At 39.1% G+C, this 27535-nt stretch overlaps 1 protein-coding gene across 2 annotated transcripts in view; it reads right to left on the bottom strand.

Moving 5' to 3' along the window:
- The window catches only part of grm5b (glutamate receptor, metabotropic 5b), an 87947-nt gene that overhangs the window by 51469 nt on the left and 8943 nt on the right, over positions 1–27535 (bottom strand). Inside the window, exons 4-5 of one of the 2 annotated variants that reach the window (XM_046073661.1) lie at positions 25592–25666; positions 24897–25071 (exon numbers count right to left, since the gene is read on the bottom strand). In XM_046073661.1, the coding sequence (XP_045929617.1) occupies positions 24897–25071; positions 25592–25666 (250 nt within the window). Of the gene's footprint in view, positions 1–22423; positions 22638–24896; positions 25072–25591; positions 25667–27535 lie in introns of those variants that run through there. The other variant, XM_046073662.1, reaches the window with a different exon arrangement.

The raw sequence follows: 27535 nt of genomic DNA, 5'->3' as shown, positions 1-27535 counted from the left end.
GGAATTCATGGTTTTAGACTGAGGCTTTACGAAGAGTATTCGCTGTAACATTTTTTTGCAAATTGTAATTGAACGGAAAGTATCAACCAGTCCTGAGCCATGACACCTCATCTATCAACAGCCTCAGCCTAACGGAGGTGAAATGCCACCATGACAACAGGAAAACTCATTAAGTGCAATGTCAGAATTGTCTCACACACCGACATAGCGGTGCTAAACTCTGAGTGTGTGAGTGTCTGTGTGTGTGTGTGTGTGTGCGTGTGCGTGTGCGTGTACACGCGCAACAGAGTTGGATGCAAGGCCTGTGTCCATGTGTGCACCCGACTGTGTAATTATGTGACTGATCGGACCACTTTACACGGCCGTCATTCAATAACACGCACACACACGCTGCACAACAGCCCACGCCTGCTTACCTTGGCAGCAGGTTCACTTTTACTCATCTATCGATGCCACACTTCATTACCCCTGTCTCTATTTTTCCTGACACTCTATCACCTGTCATCTTTTTCCCATATCTATTTTCTCCCCATCTGGGTCCTCTCTCTTTTGTTTCTCTCTCCCCATTTCTTCCACGTATGTTTCTCTAATGCTGATTTCCCTTATTGCGATAGATAGATAGATAGATAGATAGATAGATAGATAGATAGATAGATAGATAGATAGATAGATAGATAGATAGATAGATAGATAGATTTTTCTTAATAGATGTCTGGTTCTGATTTTCCTTCTCCTTTCATTTTATTCTTTCTCTCTGTTGCTTGAATTTGTCATAATTACATTGGCAGATCATTAATGAAATTCAGTTACTTAACTGCCTGGAAAAAAATGAATCAAGGATTGCTTGACACAGACAGACCGACAAACACACACACAGAAAATGATTCATATTTATCAGGGATGTGGAATGTTTAAATAAAATGAGCATTTTCCTCACCTTAAAAATATAAGTCACCTGGGAGCATGGTCAGCTCACTTTGTGGAGCACCTGCCGCATATACAAGGCTGAGTCCTTACTGCACTGGCCTGGGTTTGAGTCCAGCTTGCGGCCCTTTGCTGCGTGTTGCCCTCATCCCTCTCCTCGTTTCCTATCACTATCAACTGTTGTGTCTCTAATAAATAAAGGTGAAAATGTAAATATATATAAAAAATATAAATCACCAGAATTGGAAATAAGTATTTTGACCTTACAGTCACAATATTAGTATTACCATGAAAGTATTCAGTTTTCTTCCAGTGATAGTGTAATTCTTGACCACAACACTTTCCATAACATCAAACCCTAAAGTGGCTCTTTTCCAAAATGAAGATCACCATCATGTACTAACCTTCGAAATGCCTTCACTTCCTTAACTGTCTGTAAAGATAAGTCACAAAGATAGAAGTGCAAACTCCCCCTCTTTTGCACACTCACTCACACACACACTTTGTTCAGGCTAGTTTAGGCACAGGAGTTCATTTCAGATTTTGGCAACTTTGCCGATTTCCCCTGAGCTTCAGAGAGAAGACGTTGATTTGATATGTGACACGGGGTGACAGAAACAAAACTGTCAAGGCAGAAGAGAAACGGACATGTAGACACAAAAAAAAAAGTTACAGATACAGGGTCAAATAAATATTCAAGGGTGACTGGTGGAGAGAGACAACCAGGCAGGCTTAGAGGTGAGGAAGAGAAGAGCAAAAAAGTAAAGAAAAGTAGATGATTCACAGAGCTGAACTAGTTAAACATATACTCATGCATGTTCAGACAACCCGTTTGATTCATTCTCATTCACTTTGATCTGATTCACTGAAGCAAGCTATAGCTCATAGAAGGTCACTTTGGAGAGGGAGGCATGAGGAGAAAGAAGAAGTGATAAAACTAACAAAAAGCTCAGTCCTAATGGAGAAAAATGACAGTTCATATATGTCGCAGCAAATATTTCTGGCACATTTTTAGCAAGCTAAATTCAGCAATGTGTATTGACCTTCAGGGCCTGAACTCACTCCATCACTGTTTGTCATCAAGAAAATGTCCGTCTTGAAAAATATGTCAAAAGCAATGGCGAAGAACTGTTTCGTAACAATAGTTGCAAAAACATCACTAGGAGACACAGAGGACATTTTCACTTAGGAGTGTACTCACTTTTGTTGCCAGCGGTTTAGACATTAATGGTTGCGTGATATGTTATTTTGAGGGGACAGCAAATTTACACTGTTATACCAGCTGTGAACTCACTACTTTACATTGTAACAATGTCATTTCTTCGATGTTGTCACATGAAAAGATATAATCAAATATTTATAAAAATGTGAGGGATGTCCTCACTTTTGTGAGATACTGTATATGGTCAAATGCAGTGGTGGAGGCAACACATTGGAAAATATCTAATTCAATTTGTTTTCATTACTGAACAAATTCACATTGAATAATCAGAGTGTGGAAGAGATAAAAGCTACAAATAGGGGGATAAGAAGGCCAGACAAAAGTACAAATTAGCCGTGGCTTAGACAGAATAAAGGCAGAATGATTTCACCAAGACTATATTCCAACAACCGGACACTTTCTGTCTAGTACTATACGTTTACATATTATGATCAGTGTGTCCCCAGTGGAAACTGAAGCACACATCCACCTAAGAAAGTGTAAGTGGAAACATTTCTGTATGTGTCTTGTGCTCAAAATGCTGAACTGAACACTGAACACTGAATTCCCATACAAATCCAAAGTTTCTTTCTAGCTGACTTTGTAAATGAATGACTTTGTTGAGACTGGAAACAAAAAGTTGACATTTGCATTTATATTTTGGCAATGCAGATGAATGATCACACAAAAATGCCACTGCTAACACTCTGAACAGATAAATATATAACGTTAAAAACAGCATGAATCATCTACCTACTGTGAAGTGGACTTCCATTGAATTGCATTTCCATAAGTTTAAATTTGACTTTTGTACATGCTGAATGAGAACAAAAATTGTTCATTTCTATTTTGATTTGAATTACAGCCAAATCACCCCTCTTCACTCTACCCACAGAGGTACTGAGGAAATATAAAGAAACGAGGCAGAGTAAAGAGAGAGATGAAGAGTGAAAATAACTTGTGTACAAGGGAAAAAAGATGGATGACTGCAGATAACAGACATTATTGCCCTCCAGCTGGGGTCTTAGTCTGGACGCAGTCAGCTGTGAGAGTAACACACACACCACACATACATCTCACAGAAATCTCATCTTCAGTTGAATCATCTGAGAGAAAAAGACTATGGAGCAAACTCCATAGTGTCTGCTGTGACTCCTGACTTTTTTATATCTCACTGTGTTGTGCCGTCAGATGTACTTTCTACTAGTTTGCTGATTTGAAGCCGGGCATTGCCACGGAAACCTTCAGAGGCTATCGAGACGACAAGTCAAGTCAAAATATGCATTGCACATTTCAAACACAGGTAAACTCAATGTGCTTTACAGTAAAACACAGAAAACATGTTGCTAAACAACACATAAAATACTACACATAAATAAAAATTACTTTTCAGCCACCCATGCACACACACACACACACACACACACAATATAGTTTTTATAACCCACGAGAAGCAAGAAAAACAGAGCAAAACAATATAACAAAACTACAATGGCGCAACAAATACAGGTCAACAAAGAAAGGGAAACTAAGCAGCAAGGATGATTAAAGAAAAAGGAGCAAAACAGCAAGTAGCAGACAATGAAATTCGCAAGAGAAACACCGGAAGAAGTGGAGAGGTTAAAGACAACTAAATCCTCGGAGATAAGGCAGGATTGAGAGAGACAAAGAGAGGGAGGATAAATTGACACAGATATGATCTCTGGGGGGGACATGGAATGACTGACAGAGGAAAAGAGAGGAGGATCAAAAGGGAGATGGCAGTGTTTTATTTTAACTGTGTTCTTGGCGAGGTCGAGAAAGAAGAGCAATAATGTTCGAGGTGAAGACATGAGTTGAGCAGCGGAGAAAGAAACAGAGAGAGAATGTAGAATGATGTCAGGAGGGAAAGCGTTAGAGAGAGACAGAGGCTGTATATTCTACCTATTCCTCTTGGTCTGGCCTCATCACTTTTTATTGCTTCACACATAAAAGTGTCATCTCTCATATTCTGCACAGCGGACATTGTAATATCACCTGCTGAGGTAATACACCACCAATGTAACATTACTCTCTCTCCCTGTCTCTCTTATTTCTGCTTTATCTTTATTACCATGGTGGCCCTTTGGTCTCTTACTCCCTGATCCTCTCTCCGTTTCTGCTTTTCTAACCCCCCTCCTCTATCATTTTCTTTTTCTCTCAGCACTCGCTCACTTTCTCAGTTTCTACATTCAGAGCCACTGTTCCAAAGCCCAGCCGTTTAACTGACTTTCAAAGGCAATGTCCCAGCCTGGGAGCAGACTGTAAGGTGAGTTTGAAGTTAAGTAGTGTCATTATTTGGCAAAGCCATTTCCATTTCAAACAAGCCAGATGAAGCAACAGTTAAAGGAAAGGTTAGCATCAAGTCTTAATACAATACTCCACATGCCATATGTAAGTATGTGAGTTATTGATCATTAGACTGGACACAAGGAATGATTACAGGGACCCATGGCTCATTCAGTGTACATATGGCACATATTTCAGTATCAAAATACACAATTCAAACTTATCCTTATATCATGCGAATGACACTTAAACAACACTGGCAATTGAAAGTCTAATGACATACAATATATTAATGTAGTATTCTGTACAACAGTAGAGTAAAAATATTGTAATTTAAGTTCACTTGAAGTCAATTCACAGGCCAAATCAACATTTCAGACAACATAATCTCTAAAGCCAAGTCACCACACATACACACACACACACACACACACACACACACACACACACATTTTACCATTTATTTGAGACCACTTAAAAGAAATAATCACAGGGACACAAACATTATAGGTGCAGTTAATTACATAGACAAAATCCTTGACCAACAGCATACAACAGATCTTCACAATACTCAGCATATCACTCACAGGTGTAAGTACGTCTTCGCCATATATGGCGGCTGCCAATGATAGCAGACAGAGAACAGTACTTTGCCAGCTGTTTAAACCTCTTTTTGGGCATCCCCAGTTGTTAGAGCCCTCTAACGTATATTGGCCAGCATGTGGGAAAGTATCAAAATTACTATTGCAGAGCTGAAACATGGATGGTTTTACACATGAATGTTTGCAAGTTTTTACTGAAGGTGAGATATGGTTTAATATATGTTTCACAATAAGGTCCACTATTCTGTCATGAAGTGCTATGTAGATTCACATGGCAGCCATTCAAGATATGTGGCAATGTTTCAGTAATCTGTTCTGTAGTGGTGGGCAGACAGTGGGGACCTGAGTTGTAGGTAACCAGATAGAGAGGTTGAGTCTAGCAGGAAGAACTTGTTATCTGGCTTTTACTGTGAATATGACAATGTCTTCACTCTTAAGAAAAGAGTGAGAAACACAGTGATCAGCAGAGGGAAGGCATGCTAGTTTTCCCTGAAGTTTTAGTCCAACAACCTGTTGTAATTGCCATCGTTAATGCAATAGGTGCAGATAAGATGCATTGGCAACTTTTGTGGACTATGTGTCTCATTGCAACAATCACACACACACACACACACACACACACAGCCATAAATGGACAATCTTGTGTAACTTAATGATGGGCCAGTGGCTTAGAAGCAGCAGTCAGAGTTATTCCCTGCTTTACACGATGGCAATAATTATACTGGTTCGGCTGCACACCCACCCCCACACAGACCACCAGCCTGTCTGTTTGACAGCAAGGATTAGTAAGGAGAGGTGCAGCTAATGCCCAGTAACGAGACATCCAGCTTATCGCCCACAGAATCATGTGTGAGTCAGAGAAAGAGGGTACTAGACGGATCTACAGTACATTAGCTGCATGTTATTTGACTTTAATTACTTTCCAACATGGCATCGGTACCACATGTCTCAACCAACGCTCTCCTCTTATCTCTCATTCTTTCTCTGTGATTCTCAAATTCTAATTTCAATGTGCTTTATTTGCATGAATGGGTGTATATGACACAGAAAACAACAAGGCGGTGCTGATTAACATAAAAATGAATAATAAATAGTAGTGATAAGTCAAATGGAAAAAATAACACAAGTATACATAATTACATAATAACTGACTGTACAGACTCATTCAGTACACATACTATGGATGCAAGTATACACATGGATTTACAAAAGTATCATTGGACAGAGGTTTTCACTCTGATGACAGGTGATGAAGAAATCTGCAGATATTTGCCTGCATTTTCACCCAGAGCACAGATCTGCACCTCTGTTGTCTGTGTATTCTAATTAACAAGCATCCTCTGAGCTCTGGGCAGCAATGTTTTTGCCGTGGCATCCTCTATGGCCAGACTGTATCCCTGGAGTTTGTGACTACTTAAGGATTTCTTTTGCAGAAGTTATTGATGTCAGTGAGACGTGTTGGTCACATTTAGTGACATTTGCCAGTGCGTATCATCAAACAATTGAGTCAATTTAGTCTATAGTTCCCACGTAACAAATTTGAGCTGGAGTAGAGTCTGGATTACTTTAGGACAAGTGGCTAAAGAATTTGATGACATTCTTGTATTTCCAGCAGCAACAGATGTAAAGTATTTCTAGAGGCAATGTTTTGATTTTACTTTTAATTTCCTGCATTGTTTGTACTCACTGATGACCCTCTGGCCTGGCAGTAATTCTTGAGGACAGGTCTTGCCGCACTCCTAAAACTATTGTGATAGCATGACTATATGAGAGGGTATTTTATGTATTCATTCCCAGTGAGCCAAGGTGACAATTCATTGATATTCTGTAAATGTTGAATAATGGGTGGATGGTCAGATAAGAATATATTCTTATCTGACCATCAGCACTGGCTGAAAATGTTTATTTGATGATGTTAAAGACTTTCTATTTTCTAATTTAAAGCCATTTTAAGACACATGATTTGATGACACATGGTGTGTGTCTCTTGGATTGTTTTGACAGCATTTATTGTGGCAGTAGCTAGGATTACACCATCTCTGATGATCTACAGCTTCCTCCTCCCTATATTCAAAGAGCACAGTGTTTAGGGTTTTTGGTGCATGGTCATATTTTATATAATGCTGCCATTTGCAGTATATACCCAGATGTTAACACAGTTTAATGACTTCTGTTACATTGTTTCTTAACAGCATAACTTTTCCTCTGAGCAGTCTGTTACAGGTATATACATGTGTTGCCATGTATGTAAATGTCTATCTGAAATTAAATAATTTGATCCAGTCTCCAATTGGTAAAATTGACCTTAATGGGACAGAAGTGAAGGATCTGAGTGAAGAATTCGGAAACTGCCCTCATTATAGCGGGCACAGATGGAGGCATGTATATAGTACACAAGTAAACATCCTGCTGTCTCTCGCTCAAACTTTCTCTCTCTCTCTCTCACACACACACGCTCTCTTGCTTTATCTCTGTCTTTCTATAATTTTCTTGCGCTCTTTCTCCTGTGTTGCTATGGTAACAAGCTGTGCGGGGGCTCTGATGCGGCACACATCACACCCGTCTCACTGAGCTTACCGGAAGAGAGGGAAAGTGAGGGAGACACAGACAAACATTGAAACAAACATTTCGATGTCGAATAGCTGTTAAAAGATAGGTTTACTGGGCTGCAGAGAATTGAAATGACTTGTTTATGTGACAAGTATCTCTGTTATCGTTTTAAACGATTGCAAAGCTAATTAAAGGTGAAGTTTCACTGCATTGTAATCTGGTGCTTGCTTGAGCTGATGCTAAACCTGGCCACCACCTGCAGATCACTGTCTGTCAAAAGCTTGCTGGTGTTACAAATAATTAAATATCAAAGCCAATCATATCATCTGACAGTTTCATAAAGTCACCCTAACACAGAGTTATCTAGTGGAGATTAGTTAAACATGTGCAGCGCAAGTGCCTTCAGACAGCCAAGTTCGTATAGGACCCTACAATGTGTGTTAGGTTTTCCATCACTATGGCACATTTCAGACATGCCTATACCATACAAGCTACTTCAGTACAACACAATATTGTTTTTTATATGTATTTGAATGGGAAGAGACTATAATGACTGAGCTTCCAGAATGCTTACATGCTCATTGTTCTGCCAAAACCAACCACTTTTTTGGTTTTTCTCTGTGTGAATGACTTGTGGTTTATGAGAGTTGTTCATTTTGAAATAAACAATGCCATGTTATAGGCCAGTGTAAGCCAGCCCATATCCACAATATACAGTATTTGTGAGAATCAGCCAAGGCAACCCATTTCACAGTTAATTTTTCATTTAATTTGATGACCCAGTTCTTTCTGTATTCCCATGAACACTGAGGCAACTGAACAAATTGTGATAAATCAATACAAGCATCTGTTTCACTTTGCATGCCACGAAGAGCTGCCTTCTTTAAAACTCAATAAGTTCCCAACAATACTGGGGATTAGTTGCACTCTCTCTCAGCCTGTGTCATGTAATCCCATTTTCTTCAATTGCTCTCATTTTTCTGTGCTGTTCACACAAAAGCAGAAAAACAATTTCAAAATATATCTGACAAAACAGTCAGCAGCTTCACTTTTTCCGTATTCACATCTTTTTGTTTCACTAGGGGTCTGCCATTTCTCAGAGGAATCACAGTTCATATTTCTCTTAATTACCTTTGCCTGGTTCAGAGTCGGAGCTAAATTAAGGGCCAATTCATTTCCTGTCCTGGCACTAGAAGAGATAGCAGGGCAATTCTTTACAGATAGCCTTTCAAATGTGTGATGGATGAAAAGCATAGTGAAGTGTATTTCAAAAAGAAAGAAAGGTGCTGTCGATTAAGTGAATAAAGTAGAGAGATACTGAAAGTGTAGAAATGGAATGAAGAGTACTGAGAGCAAACATCGGGTTATTTGTGTCCTGATTAGATCTTTGTTGTCATTAGTTTATGTCAACTTTATACCAGCGTAAAAAAATACAGTTAAATTAACAATAACAACTATAAAAAGGATTATCTTTGTGTGTTTCTGTGTTTACATGTATGTATGTATGTATGTATGTATGTATGTATGTATGTACAGTGGGGGAAATAAGTATTTGACCCCTTGCTGATTTTGCAGGTTTGCCCACTTACAAAGAATGCAACGATCTATAATTTTAATCATATGTACATTCTAACAGTGAAAGACAGAATCCCAAAGAAAATTCCAGAAAATCACATCATATGAATTTATAAAAATTGATAACCATCTGATGAGGAAAAACAAGTATTTGACCCCCTGGACAAACAGCATGTTAATATTTTGTTAATATTTTTCCCCCACTGTATATATGTATGTATGTAGGTTTAATCCCACAGTGTAAATCTCAGAAAATGAGCAGCAAAATGCCGAACTGAGAACTCACAACAGACCATACAAACAACACAGTTTGTTGTACCAACACACATATTCATAAACATACACATTCACACAAGGACAGTTATGCATTCACTCTGGATAACCGTCTTTCTAGCTCCCTTCTCTACTGTCACTGTCTCTCTATTTCTTCTGTCTGTCTGTCTCCCCCTCCTATCCTCTCTAATTCCCAGCACTTTTCCCATTGGAGTGCTGTAAGAGGATAAGGCCATTCCCTGAGAGAGCAATAAGAGGATGAATGTGTGTTTGTAGGTGTGTTTGTGTGCCAGCCATACCTATGATTTATTTTTGTATGCTGCACATGTTGATAATATGCAACAAAATACAGGTGTGTCTAGTTGTATGGCTGTTTATATGTGAATGTTTGTGTGTGAAATGCATTTGTCTGTCTACATTATGTTCGTGTGTGGGCATGTGTGTGTGTGTACACACACATGCCCACAGGTCTGCTCTACATATGGGAAACCTCTTAATTCCCGGTCAGGAGACTCAAAGTGGGAATACTAGTAGAAAATCCTGTATATACGTCTTTTGTTCTTGAATCTCGCAATGTTCTCCTCCTCTTCAACTGCAGAGTGATCACTAGCAGTAATTAATCATCTCGTACAGTGGAAAAGAGAGAAAAAGATTAAGGGGATGTGCAGCAGCAGAATTGATTTTTGAAACAGTTTTAAAAGCAGCCATTCATATGATTAGCATGGAATCAGAAGAAATTGCTATAATCTGTCATTTGAAGGTCATGAGATTGGTTAACATTTTTATCCCCAATTTTTAGACCTTAAATATGTAGTTTCAACCAGAAATACTGTACACTGAACCATGTAAGACACCACCACTCCATTGTTCTTTAAGCTGTGGCTTTATTAAAACCTTCCAAACCGCGGGTGAACCACAAGTAATTATTATAAAACAGGAGGTGTGATCACTGCATGTTCCTCAGTTTTTAAAAAAATCCGAGTTTTGTCAAATGCATGATTTTAATATAAATTGTGTTATATTTTGCAGAAACATAATCATGACTCTCACTGTTCAGTAAATGAGTGGGAAGACAGGCAGGGAACTGAAAACTAAAATTGTCAGTTTGCTACTGAGTTTAACAATGAAAAGTTAAAAGAAAAAATGTCCATTTTACTGCATATTTGTCTTAAGAGAAGCCAGATGTAAGACAAGGAAGTTAAACATCTTTGAGGGTAAAGGATTTCAAGAATTTAACTGTTGTTGGTAGGTCAATTGTTTAAATGATGTTACTAAAATCAACCTATACCCAATATGCCATGTACCAATGGTACAAGGTCAATGCAGCATTAGACTTACCACAGTTTTTTGGTCCCGTATGATGTATTTCTATTTCAGAGGCCTAAAGATCCCATTAAAAATAATTCACTGCGAAAATCCTACTGCAGGCACTGACTTAGAGGGAATGGACACAATAACAGCAAAACCTTATGCAACAGCGCCAAAATAAAAATAAATAACTGTCACAGTATTCATTACTATTGCATGAGATTGGAAAATACTCTATATAATAGCAGGTTATTGTGTTAATCCATATCTGGTACAACCATATGGATACATACCAACTTTGCTGTCTGCTGTAAAGGTGCCTGGACTCAAAGCTAAAATTGTTTAGGAACACAGTCTTTCAGAAGACTTTGAGCAACAGGAAAGCTGTTGTCCTGGATATTGCTGTAAGTCTTTTGATTTAACGCTAACAAACATTGATAAGTAACCTCTCCATGAAAAGCAAAGGCAGGAAGAGAGAAGTAAAATGTCAAAAAGACTGGAGCAGGGGGAGAAAGAAACAAAGACTATACTGACAGAGAAAGTAAGGGACAGACCTGTGAGTTGAATAAAGAATTATTTGATATTGGATAGTTTCAGTTCAGCAGCCTTTTGATGAGCGGTCTTAGAGGACTTCACCCAAACTGACAGAAAATAAAAGCCAAGGTAGAGTTATGGTTTAAAATGTGACATAAACCTGCTGACAGAATTCTTTGATATGTGGTTGAAACTTGACACCAAGTAAGAAAGAGATCCAAGGCACTTTGCTTTATGAATTCCTTGCTTTTTCAAATGCACAGAAAAAAGGCTTGATGCCGTACAAAAAAAAAATGTCAATAACAACTAGAGAAACAGTTTTCTAAGGAAAAGTATCAAATGTAATGAAAGTTGATGGCCCCTTTCTGACACATTACTGACAACTTCCATATATGTCAACAACAACAGACGTTTGAGTTTTTCATTTTATATTAAGTAAAGATCTTTATCTTAAGCTCGGGATAAGGTTTTAGTCATTAACTTGCTGTTAAAAACAGTCTAACAGTGCGAGTTTCTTCTGACGGACTCAATTAAGAGAAGACAAAAATGGAAGATCTTGAAGAACAAGACCCAGCTTTGCATTTAGAGGGTCAACAAATGATAAAAAACAAAAACAAAACATGATCACCATGGAAAACACTTTGGATAAAGCAGTAACAAGATGCATCACAATTTCAAACAAGCATACAGTAAATTGACCTTTTAAGTCATAACAAAAAGCCAAATTTTGACGTTAAAGCCCCCCAAAAATCAACCAATGCAACATTTTGCAGAGTCACAGTGAAACTGGAACATCCAGATTTTGTTCCAGAAGTAGGAAAATCTCATTCAAAATGCGTAATAATGCAAATAACATAAAAAAATAGCATCAGCCTCTGCTAACGAGGGAGATTCAGATGCCGATGTACAGGAGGAAGGATTACTCTGGACAAGAAATATTACGACTCTCTCTTTGCTGTGGAACTCCAGTGCAGATGAACTTTGAGTCCACACCAGAGCCTGCGAGCGATCACTATCAACAACATGTACAAAGCGGAACCAGCAACTAGCTGTCACCTACGTAGTTCTTTAAGAAGATAACCTTTACCTTTACACAATATTTAGATAGCATTTAATATTTGTAAACATCATTTGCCATAAGCCCTAGACCCTCGAGCACACCTCAAGCTGTGGCTAGAATAATGATGTAAGTATTCACGCTGCTGTGTTGGTAAATTTTTTGAGCTGTAGTGTTTTTGTTTGCTACCAAAGGAATTGTATGAGAGATTACATTGGATTACTTATGAAATAGAGGCTTGCCGGCATTTGATATCATGACTTGCCTTTTTATAGATCACTGATCGGTATTTTCTGCAAAATCAGACCAGTGCAATCTGAGAATCCACCAAAGATTTGAAAAACAGATGGACATGGACTCGTCCATTGCCCCAAGGAATAGAAATCTCCTTTGGAAAATGAAAGTGTGGGGTAGATTAATGATTAGGATTGCAAAAATCCGAACACTCCCTGAAAGCACAGAGAATAATTCAGTCCCAAAGCTAGATGCCCCTGTTCAGACTGCTGGGAATTAGGAACAAGATTTGAGTTATTCGCGCATATTTCCAATGCTACATTTTAAATCCAGTTTAAACACATTTTGACTATTTACTCACATTTCAGCAGCACTTTCAAGAACATGCAGTATGTGTGTGTATGTATGTACGTGTGTGTTCAGTCCCCCTCAGTGAGCCTCCAGAGAGAAGCCATAGAGCCACAGACCATCTATTGATTTCACAATAAGACCGCATCATCAGGCAGTCAGTCATTTATACACAGGCATACTTGCATACATGCACATGTCATGTCACACATTTGTATAAACTAAGATGAACAGAACTCATACATAGGCAAATAATCACTGACGATCTATAAACATACAAATTCACACAAGTACACATTTCTCCTCTCGTTTCCCTTCCTTTTTATCCATCCATCCATTTTTTTCCTACATATCCCCCTATGTTTAATTACCAGCAGTTTATTTTATTGCAAAGCTATGAAAAGAAAGAGCAGAATAATTTTCTATCGTTTCATCAATTAAATGACACGAAGCAGCTTTAATCAAGGGTAAAATAACATGATACTAGCAAACGTTACACAGCTCCATATGAACTTGCAGGCTGGAACAGTGTGTGTGTGTGTACAGTATGTGTGAGTGTGTGTACAACACTTCTGTGTCTTTATGTGTGCCCATGTAAGTAAGTGTTTGCAAGTGCAGATACATCCCAAACCCAGCGATGATGCGTAAATTACTCTCTTACTGCGTGGGATTTGCTTTTCATGTCTGACAAGAAATCTTTTATTACCCCGATATCTCAATACCATTACACACACACACACACACACACACACACACACACACACACACTCTATAACTGCCCCCTATGCTTTGCTCTCAACTGCTAATCTCTCCTCTCTTCAACCATCTTATCCCTTCTTTCCCATTCAGTCTTTCCTTCCCGTTTCCCTGCTCTGCCCTCACCATGTCTTTGATCTCCTCGCACTACCATGCAGGTGTACAATCCACTAAAAATCAATTTTATAGACGCGTAGCTTTGAGACATCTTGAGCCGCTCAGATGTTTTACCATGAGATTCCGTTTAACCCTTCTCTTTCAAACATATCTTGACTTAAAACCATGCAGAAGTGCAGTCTTAACAGACAGCTGTGGTGTGAAGTGGGACACCGCAGGGGTCTGACCTCTGTTAAATGATCAGTTCAGGGTCTCTTCCCATACCTCACACTCTTACACTTTGACAAAACGCAAGCAGCTTGACTCTGAGAGAGACAGAGACAGCGAGTGAGAGATGAGTTATGGGACATGAGAGGGCAGCTGATCTGAATTTCACTGAAATGGCCACTCACATTATCAATAAACCTTCTTCTAACAGTGCTATAATGTAGTTAATGAGACTCTCAATATGACAGAAAAACCCAGCATACACAAAAACACATTTCCTGACAGTCACACACACACATATAGATGCACCCACGCATGCACATAGCCATTCACATAAACACATGCGCATGCGCCACATATCACCCCAGCTTCTATGCTGGATTCATCCAAATATGGTAGGAGATATTTCCATGGCAACAACAGGCAGATGGGGCGCAGACTTGCGCTGGATGATCTCCAGAGAGAGTCTGCTTTTTGACTTTTGATTCAAACTATTCTCTCTCAGTTCATTCAACAGTTTAGTTCTTTCTTCAGCGCAGTTGAAATATCTGCCCCTTACAAAAACACAGAGAATCCAGCCTTGGTTACATCTCGGCTGCCATGGAAATGCAACTACACTGCCTGAACAGTAAGATTGCAAAACTTGCATACATTGGTTTTAACCTATTATGTAACTGTATAATCTGTATTTATACTTTCTAATATTTTAGCTGGTTTTTTTTAACAACTTGGGTCTCTTCATCAAAGATATTTCCCTGAAATCGGCTGCAAATGAGAAAAAACAGCCTATTATAAATACTACTGATGGAGTGGACATATAACACAGGTAAAACGGAGACAGTGCTTGTGAGGGAAACATATTTCAAACAGTAATGACTGGCCATAAAATACACAAATGTTGTTGCTGTGAAGTCAACCATATGATAAGCCACAGCTATTATCACAGGCTGCCCTGCATGGTGTGGATAGAAATTTATAGCTAGGAGGGACAGTGCATCAGTGCGTTTTGTGTGAGCATGTGTGAATGTGTGAAAAAAAAAAAAGCTAAATACCATCAGGTCCTGCCGCCTGACCCAATGAGCTATACATATATACATCCACTCCATAAACTAACTCTCACTGTAGATTGTGTATTTGTCTGGTACAGTGTATAAACACACATGCACACACAACACTTTACAAGTGGCGGCCAAACAGAATTATTTGTGTCTTTGATAAGACCTCATCTGAATTTGATAAAGGAGGACAGGCTGTTTCACTTTCAGACGGATAAAAAAGGGGTTATAAAGTTGATTTAGGGAGAAAAAAAACCTAATGGACATGAGAGCATGTGGGTTTGTGCTGGTAAGTGCATGTGTATGTGTGGAGATGTGGGGGAGTGTTTGTGTGTCCTTTGCGGTTCTAGATATTTATCTCAGCCCAGCTATTCATTAATGGGTCTGTAGCCTGCTGGCACCATGAGGAATTAAAGACAGAAGCAATCAATACTTCAGCCTCGAAATCCAGACTGTGTGTGTGTGTGTGTGTGTGTGTGTGTGTGTGTGTGCGTGTGTGAGTGTGAGAGAGAGAGAGAGAGAGAGAGTGTGACATAGTTTTCTTGTGATGTGGTAGTTAGCCCCAGGACCTGATGTGGGTTTTTAGGATTATTTCTAGGTGAAGAACATAAAAATCTAAAACCGGAAACACACTGAGCGCCTGCTGAGGCTTTTTTAAAATCAAGAAAATGTAAATGGCAATTTTATGTAAATAACCAGCATTGGCAGTACTCCTGATGTTATTCCTTTACAGCACTAAATAATTTTGTTTCTATATTATGTTTATGGTATCACCGTTATCAACTATGGTTCCATATACATCACTTGCAAATGACAAAATTGCAAATTACCTTGTAAAACATATAACATATTGCCAAAAGTTTTAGGACACCCCTCTGAATCATTGAATTCAGGTGTTCCAATCATTTCCATGGGCACAGGTTTATAAAAATCAAACACCTAGGCATGCAGACTGCTTCTACTATGGAGGACTGACAAATTCAGAAATAAATAAATGCTCAATAAATAAATATGCATCTGATTAAATGCACAAAAAAATAAAGACTTATACCGACACAGAACTGCAGGAAAGTGAACTGTTGTTTCTGAGAGCCACATGGTCAGTTAGCCGCGGCTAAATCTGGAGTGCACTCCTATTTGAGTATTTACGGTAAATTCTCCCTCATGGAGCAGCTCCTTGCTCTGCTGTTATCAGCTGCTATTTCAACAAAAACGCCATTCAGGGTGAAAAAAATCAACTGTGGTGTTGTGTCAGGAGATGCAGTGACTTAACCAGCGGTGAGAAAGAAATATTATGAATAATACATGTAATTTGTTAAGCTATGAGGAGAGTAAAAGTCCACTAGCCGCTAGGTTAATTTATGTAGTGTTTATATCATACTTTACTGCACTTAACCAGTTGAAATGATTTAATGTAGGCTAGTTACTGTACTTCTGTTTTTTCATACTGTATATCATACTGTATAAATTATGTTATATGTGGTGCTCGCATGGCGTACTATTGAGACTTCATTGCCCTCTTCAGATAAGACTCTCAGACTGCAACATGTGTCTTTGTAAAGAGAGAAACAGACTGAAAAAAGTCTCTAGGCCCAATCCAAATGTCCCCCATCACAGACTCAGACTTTGAGACACGTTGCCGGGAAGTCCGTGAGGGCTTAGGGCTGTCCCACTGTCAAATAGTCAAGTGTGCGAGGGCTCTCTTGCGGACATTTTGAGCCTTTATAGACCCTTTTCCTAAGTCCGCATTTCTGCAGACTTTTGCTGAGGGAAGTGCCCACAGTTCATAGCGTTATGATGTAAAACACGGGGGTTACCGGGGGAAGCCCGGTAGCGAGATGCTTAAGATGCTGCATAGAACAGTCAGAGGAATGCAATAACCTTATGACATACTTAGTTTATCCATCCATCCATCGTCAACCGCTTATCCTGCGTACAGGGTCGCGGGACCAACAATAGTGTATTGATTAATTACAAATATATATTGACATTTAGGCTACCTCTCCTCCTGTAGGACAAGAGCCTGCAGGACTTAAAAATAAGGCAAAAACATAAAATAAAAAGTGTGCAACGTGTTTTAGCGTCGTCAAGGTAACGTGATAAAGTGGCAAAGGGCTGTCCCGTTCCTGTTTACAGCATTTTGAGCCCTCACAGCCTCTTGCACTCAATCACTTTCCAAGTGACATCAGAAAAGTCTGTAAGGGTTCAGGGCTTAGGGCTTAGGGCTTAGGGGGGACATCAACTCTGCCTCAAACTCTGCCTGTCAGCTCACTCTTCTCTGTTAAAACTGAATTTACCATCTGGAATTGAATACGAGTGCACTCCAGATTTAGCTGCAGCTAGCTGACCGTGTGCTTCTCCCTATATCGCAGTTCTGTGTCCATGCATGCAGCAAACTGAAAACACTGTCTGTCAGAGTGTCCACATAAAAAGGGAAGGAAGACATGGCTGGTAGTATTGTCTTCAAATAGAGTTGCTAAACACCTCAGACTGTGTGAGGAGCAAGCTTGTTGATGTCTGCAGTCAGAGAAGGCCTAGAGCTCTTCCGTCTGACTGGTCCACCAAAAGGGGAGAAGTTCTCCCCTTGAGACACATCCCCTCCTCATTTGCATAATGAGGCAGAAATGCATAGAGAAATGTAAAAAGGACAGGCAGAAATAAATACCATTGGGGAAATAAATAGGGTAGAAAATGCGACAGAAGAATAAAACAGACAAAAATATTAAAACATACACATAAATAATTACATTTAAAAAAGAAGTACTTAATAAATAAAGTTGAAGATTAAGTAATTATTACAAAGGTGAATAAGTAAAGAAGCTAATTAAAATATATATATTATAGATATATATATTTATGTCTCCTTGTATAATTTAATTACTGCCTACATTTATTTATTTACTTTATTTTTGTGCATTTAATTGGATTCTTATTTATTTATTGAGTATTTATTTATTTCTGTATTTATATCTGAATTTGTCAGGATCAGTCCTCCATACTTCTACAAACATTTGTGAAAGAATGGGTCGCTCTCAGGAGCTCAGTGAATTCAAGTGTGGTACCGTGAAGTCCATTTGTGAAATTTCCTCACTACTAAATACACTGTTAGTGGTATTATAACAAAGTGGAAGTGATTGGGAACAACAGAAACTCAGCCACAAAGTGGTAGCCACAAAAAATCGCAGAGCGGGTCGGCTGCAGTGGTGTAAAGCACGCCGCCACTGGACACTAGAGCAGTGGAGACGTGTTGTCTGGAGTGACGAATCACGCTTCTCTGGATGGTAATCCGATGGACGAGTCTGGGTTTGGGGTTGCCAGGAGAACGGTATTTGCCTGACTGCACTGTACCAAGTGTAAAGTTTGATGGAGGGGGGATTATGGTGTGTTGTTTTTCAGGGATTGGACGGGGCCCCTTAGTTCCAGTGAAAGGAACTGTTAATGCTTCATATACCAAGACATTTTGAACAATTTCATGCTTCCAATTTTGTGGAAACAGTTTGCGGATGGTCCCTTCCTGTTCCAACATGACTGCGCACCAGTGCACAAAGCAAGGTCCATAAAGACATGGATGAGCGAGTTTGGTGTGGAGAACTTGACTGGCCTGCACAGAGTATTGATCCCAACCCGAAAGAACACCTTTGAGATGAATTAGAGCGGAGACTGCGAACCAGGCCTTCTTGTCCAACATCTGTGCCTGAACTCACAAATGTACTTCTAGAAAAATGGTCAAAAAAGCCCATAAACACACTCCGAAACAGCCTTCCCAGTAGAGTTGAAGCTGTTATAGCTGCAAAGGGTGGGTCATCTCCATATTAAACCCTACGAATTAAGAATGGGATGTCATTAACCTTCATGTGCATGTAAAGGCTGGCGACCTAAAACTTTTGTCAATATAGTGTATATTTACTGAACAAACTTGTTCAAACAGTTCACTAAAAGTGTAATGTCACTGTTATATTTAGGGTGGTAAAGTCATGCTCAGACTAATAGAAGTGGGTTATGTTTTGTCAGTGTTTCATTAAAAAAGGGGAACAGTACAAGTGTTTCTCAAAACAACTTCACTGTAAGAGATTGGAAGATGCATCAAGATCAAAGAAACTAACCAACAAACTAAGGATTCATCAGACTGTGACTTAACCAGTTCAAAAACTGAGAAGATCAATTTCAAGACTGACACATCACATTGGACAGTGTTAGAGGCGATAATACAGACAGACAGGATTCAAGGAGAGTCAAACACTCATCTTAAATTAGTGTACAGCATCTAGCACGCAGCCCATCTCAACAGTAAAAATGTAATCAGGAGATCTTTTGGTATTCTACTCCATTAATGATCATAGTTATCTGCCCTAGGTAACTGAAAAATTGTCTGCCTGCTTCTTGTGGTAATGTAATTATCCTGGTGTTAAACGAGTGTCAGAATCAGAAGTTCCTTCCACAGTGAGCTGGGTACCACCCGTGACCATCTCCAATTTACAATTCTGGTCCATTTATGATACTGACACTGACGAAGGCTGATTCAATTAGTCAACCTAATCAAAACAGACTGGCCAGAGAACTTCAATGTACTGCAAAAAATATATAAATTTTAACAACCCATTAAGTTCTATATTCAGCCTTAGAAAAACATTTTCTTCACACAAGTGGAAAGCTAAATGATGTGAGAACTTTAGGTGATTTAAATGCTTTTTCACTTAGTTTGAGAAATCTTAATGTGACAAGTGACCAAATGAAATTAGGGAGTCTGTTCTACTGGTATCAAGATGGTGTTGCATAATTTAAAGATACTTGAAATAAGTTGTATAATAATAAGTACCTTTTTTCTTTCTAACTGGGAATGTCCAATTTCCTTTGACCTGCAGTCGTTGTCACTGCTAATTTTACTGTTGTCCTTAAAGGGCTAGTAAGTAATTGTAATCCAATTGACCTTTTGTTGAATTCTGGGAATATTTCCTCACAGTTCACGAGCTCTCCGTGTGCTCAGAAAAAAATCTGGTTTTCCTACACAGTCCTGGCTATGTAAATGGATAACAAAAAAAGTGGTGTGGACCACACAACATTGTTTTAGCCAATCAGGAACAGGAGGTGTTAGTGCTCCTTCACAGTGAGCTTCACCAGAAGATTGTAATGTGAGGGAGGTTCATGCTATAAAGCTGACCCCAACCTCCTCCATGCAGGTGCTCTAAATAACCAAGAAAAGAAACATGACAAAGTGGCAACAAGGATAAGGACCCTCAACAGCTGCTGGCCCACCAAAACCACAAATTGGGTTTACTTGAGTCTCTCTTTGGGTGGGTTCACACCTAAAGGTCCAGTTCCTGAATAAAACCAACGCAATAATGATACATTCTTTCAATTTTCCAGTGGATCCGGTTTGCGTTCACAAATGCAAAAACTCAAACGGTCTAGAAATTGTAAACAAAAGCCATAATTAATTAATTTTGATAAAACAGGCATTTTAAGGAAGAAACTCTCCATCAGACAGTCTTATCACAGATCACAGGGGACCAGTGAAGTTATTGCAAACATGTAGTCAAAAGTTAGCCCTTGCAAAAGGCCTATTATTAATAGCAGCTTATGTTTACAGAATCCGTGTGGATCTCCGTGAATGCTACATACATAAAAAAACTTCAATAAAAAGGTGCAGACTTTCATCAAAAATAAATATTACATATTATCCCTTTTATGCATGAATTATGACAGCCTTTGTCAGGATTTTTTTCCTTTGTGTTTTTATTGCTCTTTAAGCATGAAAAATAAAATTAGAATTAAATTTTTTTAAACATACATTTTTCAAGGAGTTTTTTACATGTCCACCAGGGTGGACAGCGTGCGCGTATGGTTTTAACTGAAGAAATATGTATTTAACAAACCAATGAATAAAATCATACAGTAAGTGAAAACTATATTTTTAATGCTGTTAAACCAATGTGGTCACATATTTTAACATATTCTAATACAGTTTAATGCAATGCAAAAACATTGAACCTCACTTCTTACTCCACACTCTCTCTCTTTCTCAGCATCCTCAGCTTCACTATCACTGCTGCCAGCATTTGAGGTTTCTCATATTTCTGGCAGCCAATCATCATCACTGTCACTAGTATTATCCTTACTTGATTCTGATAGACATGGCTCTACTATCCTGAATGCCTTTCTATTAGTTGCTGCTAAACCCTAAATGTTACTCATATAATGGAACTAATCTGCACAAAATATTTTTCTTATTGTAACAAAAACTGCAAGTGTAACATAAATCCACTGATTTACATTCAAAAAGTATTTTCAAGAAAAACAAAGTCTCGGTAATAGGTAATTATAGTTTAAATATAGCCAGGGATGCATAATGTCCAATTTGGTCGACATAAAAATGCTTGAAAAGTTTAACAACTGTATAACACTTAGTTGTTACTAGATGTTACCAAATTTTATTTACCAGCAGGGTTCTCCTATAATTGGAGGAATGGCAAGATTTACCTGAGCTGCTCAGCGTTTCTGACCGTCCGTCGGCCATCTTGGTTTTGACGAATTTAAGTTGCACTTACAACGGTTTACCAGAGGGTGGCAGTGTATGGCATGACACACTAGCGTCCACTGTAGTGGCTGATGGCAAACTAGACATAGATCAGAACCTCAGCCCATTCAAGTAAACTGTAGTGACTACTATGCATGAAAGGGTTAAAATAATTTGCCAATTATTATTATTATTATATTGTTATTGTTGTTGTTGTTGTTGTTGTATTTTTACGTTTTGTTGTAATAGTGGGCTTGTAGTAGTTTTAAGTGTTTTTTCTATCGCTTTGATATTTTGATTTGTTTGGTCCGCACCAGAGCTCGAATCCGACGTTCACACGAGCCCAAGTGAACCACACTAAGGGGGTAAACACTCCAGGGTACGCTTCAACTGGACTTGTTACAGCTACCTCTGCTAAGAAACAAACCCCAATATTCTGCAGCATTGAACTGGAATTTTGCACCCCTCCAACTCAGACTGAGATGACTTTTTTTTTCTTTCCAGCCTGACTTTTATCTACTTCCACATATTCACATTTGGGAGCTTCCATATATTTCTACTGCTAACCATAGAGCGGCTCCACTGGACCAGTTGGAGGTTAAGTGTTTTGCTCAAAGGCACATTCATAGTAATTGTTAGAGGAGGGGAGAGCACTGTTGTGGACTTTTACTTGGTTGTGTAGCTTCAAGCTAGCACTCATAATAAATTCATTGTTGTGTAATATCATTTGAAATGACATTATCCATCAAACCAACTGGATTATAAATAGTTACAACAACTAACCACATGACAGGATCTTTCCACTTCCTTACATCCAATTAACAGGATGTAAAGTATTTTTAGTATGGTTTAAGACTTTACCTCACTCTCAGCAGGATGACGATGATGATGACGTAGATGAAGATGATGATGGGTAAGATGAGCATGATGATAATGAGCATCATGGTGGCGATGACAACAAAACTGATGCTGGCTACGATTTAGCTACATCGCGCAGATCACTGGGGGAAAGAGTAAAATATAATTTAATAGAATAATATTTGTGGCATTTTAATGGTAATCACATGATAATGGTTTCAATCTATTCAAAGTCTATTTTGTTCTCCGCATATTGTCTGGCATAGGTGCTGTGCCATGTTTATTACACAGTTGGCATGGCAACCAAAATTCAAGAGGCTTATAAACAACTTTCATATACACACACATGCACACACACACACACACACACACACACACACACACACACACAGATGTAGATAAAAACAGTCCATTTGGAAGGTTATTTTTGAAAGTGAATTGCAGGAGTAATTCATCTAAGTGAGAAAAAAGCTTAATGTGAAAACTACCTCCAAAATAGAAAACAGCATGTGTGTCCGTGTGTGTTTTGGTAAATGTATAAAAGGCAACAATGTCTCTTGCTGTACGGTTTCGATGTAAAGTCTATTTGAGTATTTAACGCCACTCTGTGTTTGCGAAACAAAAGCCCCTTTTCCACTGCATGGTACCAGCTCGACTCTACTCAACTTTTTTTGGTTTTCCATTGTGGAAAACTTGTACCTGTACCTGCTCCCAGGTACTTTTTTACTATCACCTCCATCGAGATTCTAAGCAAGATGAGGCGATTACAAAAATGTGACGTGAAAACACAGCAGACTACTGATTGGTCAGAGAGAATCGTCACTATTCACTGCATCATCATTGCGTGTGCCAGACACAGGCCAGCAACAGAAAGTTTTATATTTTGGAATTTTCATATGTTATTTCACCACTAAATCCACTTCTGAGAAGTTTTGAGGTGAGAAATCAACTGTGTAGATTTTGAATATTGACAGTTTTACGAAAAGTGATGGCGGAAATGTGCTTGAAAGTTTTTGGAGTTGAGGAGCTCCGCAAGTGGTGGCGGGGGAAGCCTGCAGCAATCTGCGGGAGGAGCTCGCCAGGCCGGCCAGCCGCCCGCTAACCGAGCCTGAAAGCCACAGTCACACAGACCGCTGCAGCAACAACGGCAGAGGAAAACACAGCTGTAAGGTTTTCATACTGCTTATCTGTCTTTACATTCTGAGTAATATTGAAATGTTTTAACTTAAATTAAGAGACAGCTGCGTGTGGGTCGCTGGTGTGTGTGTCGCATTGAAAATTATGTCGCGGCAGTTGTTTGTGTTGTTGCTATGACAACCAGCTACATTGAAGGGTACTATCTCTGGCTACTATCTGCAATGGAAAACGGAGGACGGCGGGCCAAAACCGAGTCGAGTAGAGTCAAGTCGAGGCAAATTGAGGTGGTACTGGTAATGGAATAAAGGCAAAAGACTACTGCTCCACCATTTTACAGAGGCATGACAATCTACTGCTTTCCCACTAAGAAATCAAATTAATATCTTTGAAAAAGAGTTTCAAAACAAAGCAGACTGATGAAACAAGAGTTTCGAAACAGTCGGGCTTACAACCTACAGAATAAAGTTTTTGCTCAGTGGTAGTGTCAAGCCCTGGCTACTACTGTGTAGTATACCAGGGTTTCCTGTAGCCTTCCTCAGCAAAAAAAGGGCACCTTCACTGAATTAAAGACTTCCTCCACTAACATCAAAATAAATGAATGTACATTTATGAAACTAAATCGATCACAAAAGAAGAAATGTCTGTATTTGTCAAACTCAGCTCAGCGCATTACGGTGATTGGTCCAATAGGCTTTTCATTCATTTGCTAAATGGTAATTAAAACAGTATGTCAGGAAATAACACGTCAGTTTTTTCGGATGTTGAGGCAAATGGCTCAATCAATCATCATCTGGGTATGTGTGTGTAGTAACTTGAAAATGTGGGAGCGGCACTGCTGGTCAAAGACCAGGTAGAAGTTACTTGGAAGTTTGATAATGACCAGCTAGATAAACATTTTATTCAAAGAACTTGGTTGAAATTTGTTTGAAGTAGATATTTACCAGATGGGCTCTTATTTTAACTTTAATAGCTCTGTGTTTATAATCATCAATGGCTCTCTTAACTGTTATTTTAGAGAAGAGCGCAGAGCCACTGCTTTGCCTCTCCATCTACCCTCCAAATCATCCAGTGGCTGAAATCCCCAATGGATTACATCGTTTGAATAAAGCTTCCTGAATATGTAACGTGGGACATGCTAGTTAAAACAAGTTTTACCAAATGAAACTGTTACTGATCCAGTCATTTTAAAACTCCATAAACAAGACTCACAGATATAAAGTAAACAGAGGGAATCAAGAACCCATTTACATATCTCAATTATATTACTTTAGTAAGTAAGTAATTTCCCGGGGAAAAGTCTTTATATCCATTACGTATGGCAATATACCACTCCACTGACCTGCCGATGAGTAGGAACTCTCCTACCAGTCCCTGGCGTCTCATGGCCATGAGAATGTTGCGAACAGTCATGCCTTCACAGAAACATGCCACTACCCTGGCCTTGGGCAGGTGGGCCCTCAGTCTCTCCAGCAGCCGGTCAAAGCTCTGTTCTCCAGCATTGCTCCAGATTTTGCCTGTACAAAACACATTGTCAGATGCAAATATGCTCTGTGACAGTTGCGTGACGTGTTTGGATCTCTGCTGCTTTATGTGTTGTAAGGTGTTGCGTTTCATTTGTTTTTTGGTGGGGGGTCACAGTTTCTCAGTTTTATTATTTCACTAAGCTCAAGTATCAACCACCTGACACCCAGAGTGTGAAAATTAGTCTTCACAAGGTAAGATCTCGTTTTACAAACCATGTTATAAAATGGTCACTAAATCTACCTTGCACCTTCTAATAAAACAACAGGCTAACCTTTATTGTAAAAATATATGCCTTCTTGTTTAGTGGATGTCTGTAAGCTGAGAGCAGTAAAATTTATTTTAAATTCTGCAAAAGTTCTGCTTTTTGCTTTTTGCTGTTTGCATGAAATTGCAAACAACCCATGCACAAACTACAATCCAATGTAGTTTCTTACTTGACTACGCATTTCTGTAATGTTTGGGATTCATTTTGCTTAGTTTACTGTGGTTGTCTTGACCTGAGTATCTTACCAGAGTGGGCGATACAGATGCCCTCCTTGGCCGCCATGTCCTTGAACGCTTCCATCCCACTTTCACCATAGTTGCCTGGAAAACCACAGAAAGGGTAAGGATGATGTTTATTTAAGTTTCAGTTGAATTTCAGTTTTGTTTTAAAATGACTCAGACAACCATGTGAAAAGCAAAGGAACACGGATAGATGTGTGTAAAGATATATAAATGCATGCATATATGGGAAGATTGTCCCTTGTGATTTTCAAAAGCATGCCCATTGCAGTAACTAGCCTGCTACGGCACTACTAAAAGCTCAAATTTATGTCAGAGAAAGCGTCTCCCCGCTGTGGCACCCGTTTCTTTGCCAGAGAAAGTGGGTGACCTGGAATTTATGCTAATGAAGGGTTGTACACATTGGCAACAAATATGATAGGATTCCCCCCTTTAATTTCTCTTCCTCTCCCTTTTATCTCTTTCCCTTCTTCCTGTTGATTGAAGAAAGGATAAAAAAGATTTCTCTCACTATTTTTACCAGTGTTACTCTCTTTCTCGCCCAATGAGGTTGTTATATCGTCCAATAATTCCTCCTTTTTACAGAGTATGCTATCAACAATAGAATGGAGTCTAATTAGGTATCATTGATCCAAGCTCTACTTAAACTGATGGGGAAAATTAAGAGGTCAAAGCAAACAAAGTGGTAGAAATAGAGTGATGAAAAGGGAAAAGAGGAGAGAGGAAGCAAATTGTAGTGGGAAAAGAGAGCACATGGAGAGAAAAGGGGGAAGAGAGGGAGAGGAAATGTACACTGAAAGTAGAAGAGGTCCCACAATCCCTGACCGCTGCTGCAGCTCAGTGTCTGTGTGTGTGCGGGTGTGTGTGTAGTCAGGCCAATGATGAGTGTGGTGGAGCAAAGTGTAAAGTCCTGTAATTAGTGTCTCAGTGAGAGGAGTGGGAGACAGATGGTACAAACCATCCTTCGCCTGCTCACACAGACACACACACACAGACACTCACACAGTCACACTGTTACCATCATCAAAATCGATAAAGCTTGTAACCTACTTCACTCTGGTCTCAACAGGGATTTATGTGCGAGGCGTCTCTCCTCTCTCTCTCTCTCTCACTCAGTAAGGCTGTCATGTATTTCTTTATCACTCCATTTCAAACCACACATGCACGCTTTCCATGATACTTTACATTACTATACTACAATCTCACATAAATACAGTTGCACTCCCATCCCTCCCAAACAAAAACCCACCCACCCACGTACACCTAAATTTTTTAGGCTACGACCAAACTCCAGCATGTCACTATGTTATCATAAATAGTGTTTTGTTTGTTAGAATGGGTAGAAGGGAAATCATCAAAAATCATCAAATGGCTTCATCAAAGTTGACATTGGGTGTGATTAAATGCACAAATTCTTACACTCAGGATTATTAACAGCATTCAAATTCAATTTCAGTTCTCTGGGTTTCTAAAGTTCACCTTGCACACCTTTTCTCTATTGCTTCATTCTCATTCTCTCTCTGTCGCCTGGTGCCATCCCTCTCTAATTTTGTTTTGCCTTTTTTATTATACCCAGTACACACACACAAACACATACTTGAGCAAAACACCTCATATACAGTATATTTAACTCAAGCTTCTGTCTCACATTTGGCGACCTCCCGCTGAAATAGATAACTGGCACCTCCAGCACAGAGATCACTAGATCAATTAGCTTCACATTGTTTTCTTTATACCCTTTAGCCCGCTGTGTTTTTTGCCCATTTTCACTCCTCCTACAAAGCTGTGTCTCTCTTTAATTCAAATATATATATTTTAATGATAAACAAAAAGAGCTTAAAGTACAAATTAGCAAAAAACATGAACGATTAAAAAAGGACAAAAATCCCTTCTCAGTGTGTGCGCCTCGCATTTCTGCTCCTCTACTCTCTTCTTCTTTGATCTCTGCTC

The sequence above is a fragment of the Micropterus dolomieu genome, linkage group LG17, assembly GCF_021292245.1.
Source record: "Micropterus dolomieu isolate WLL.071019.BEF.003 ecotype Adirondacks linkage group LG17, ASM2129224v1, whole genome shotgun sequence".
NCBI classification, from domain to species: domain Eukaryota; kingdom Metazoa; phylum Chordata; class Actinopteri; order Centrarchiformes; family Centrarchidae; genus Micropterus; species Micropterus dolomieu.
The sequence above is the reverse complement of the archived record's forward strand: the minus strand, read 5'-3'. Positions and strand labels throughout refer to the sequence as shown.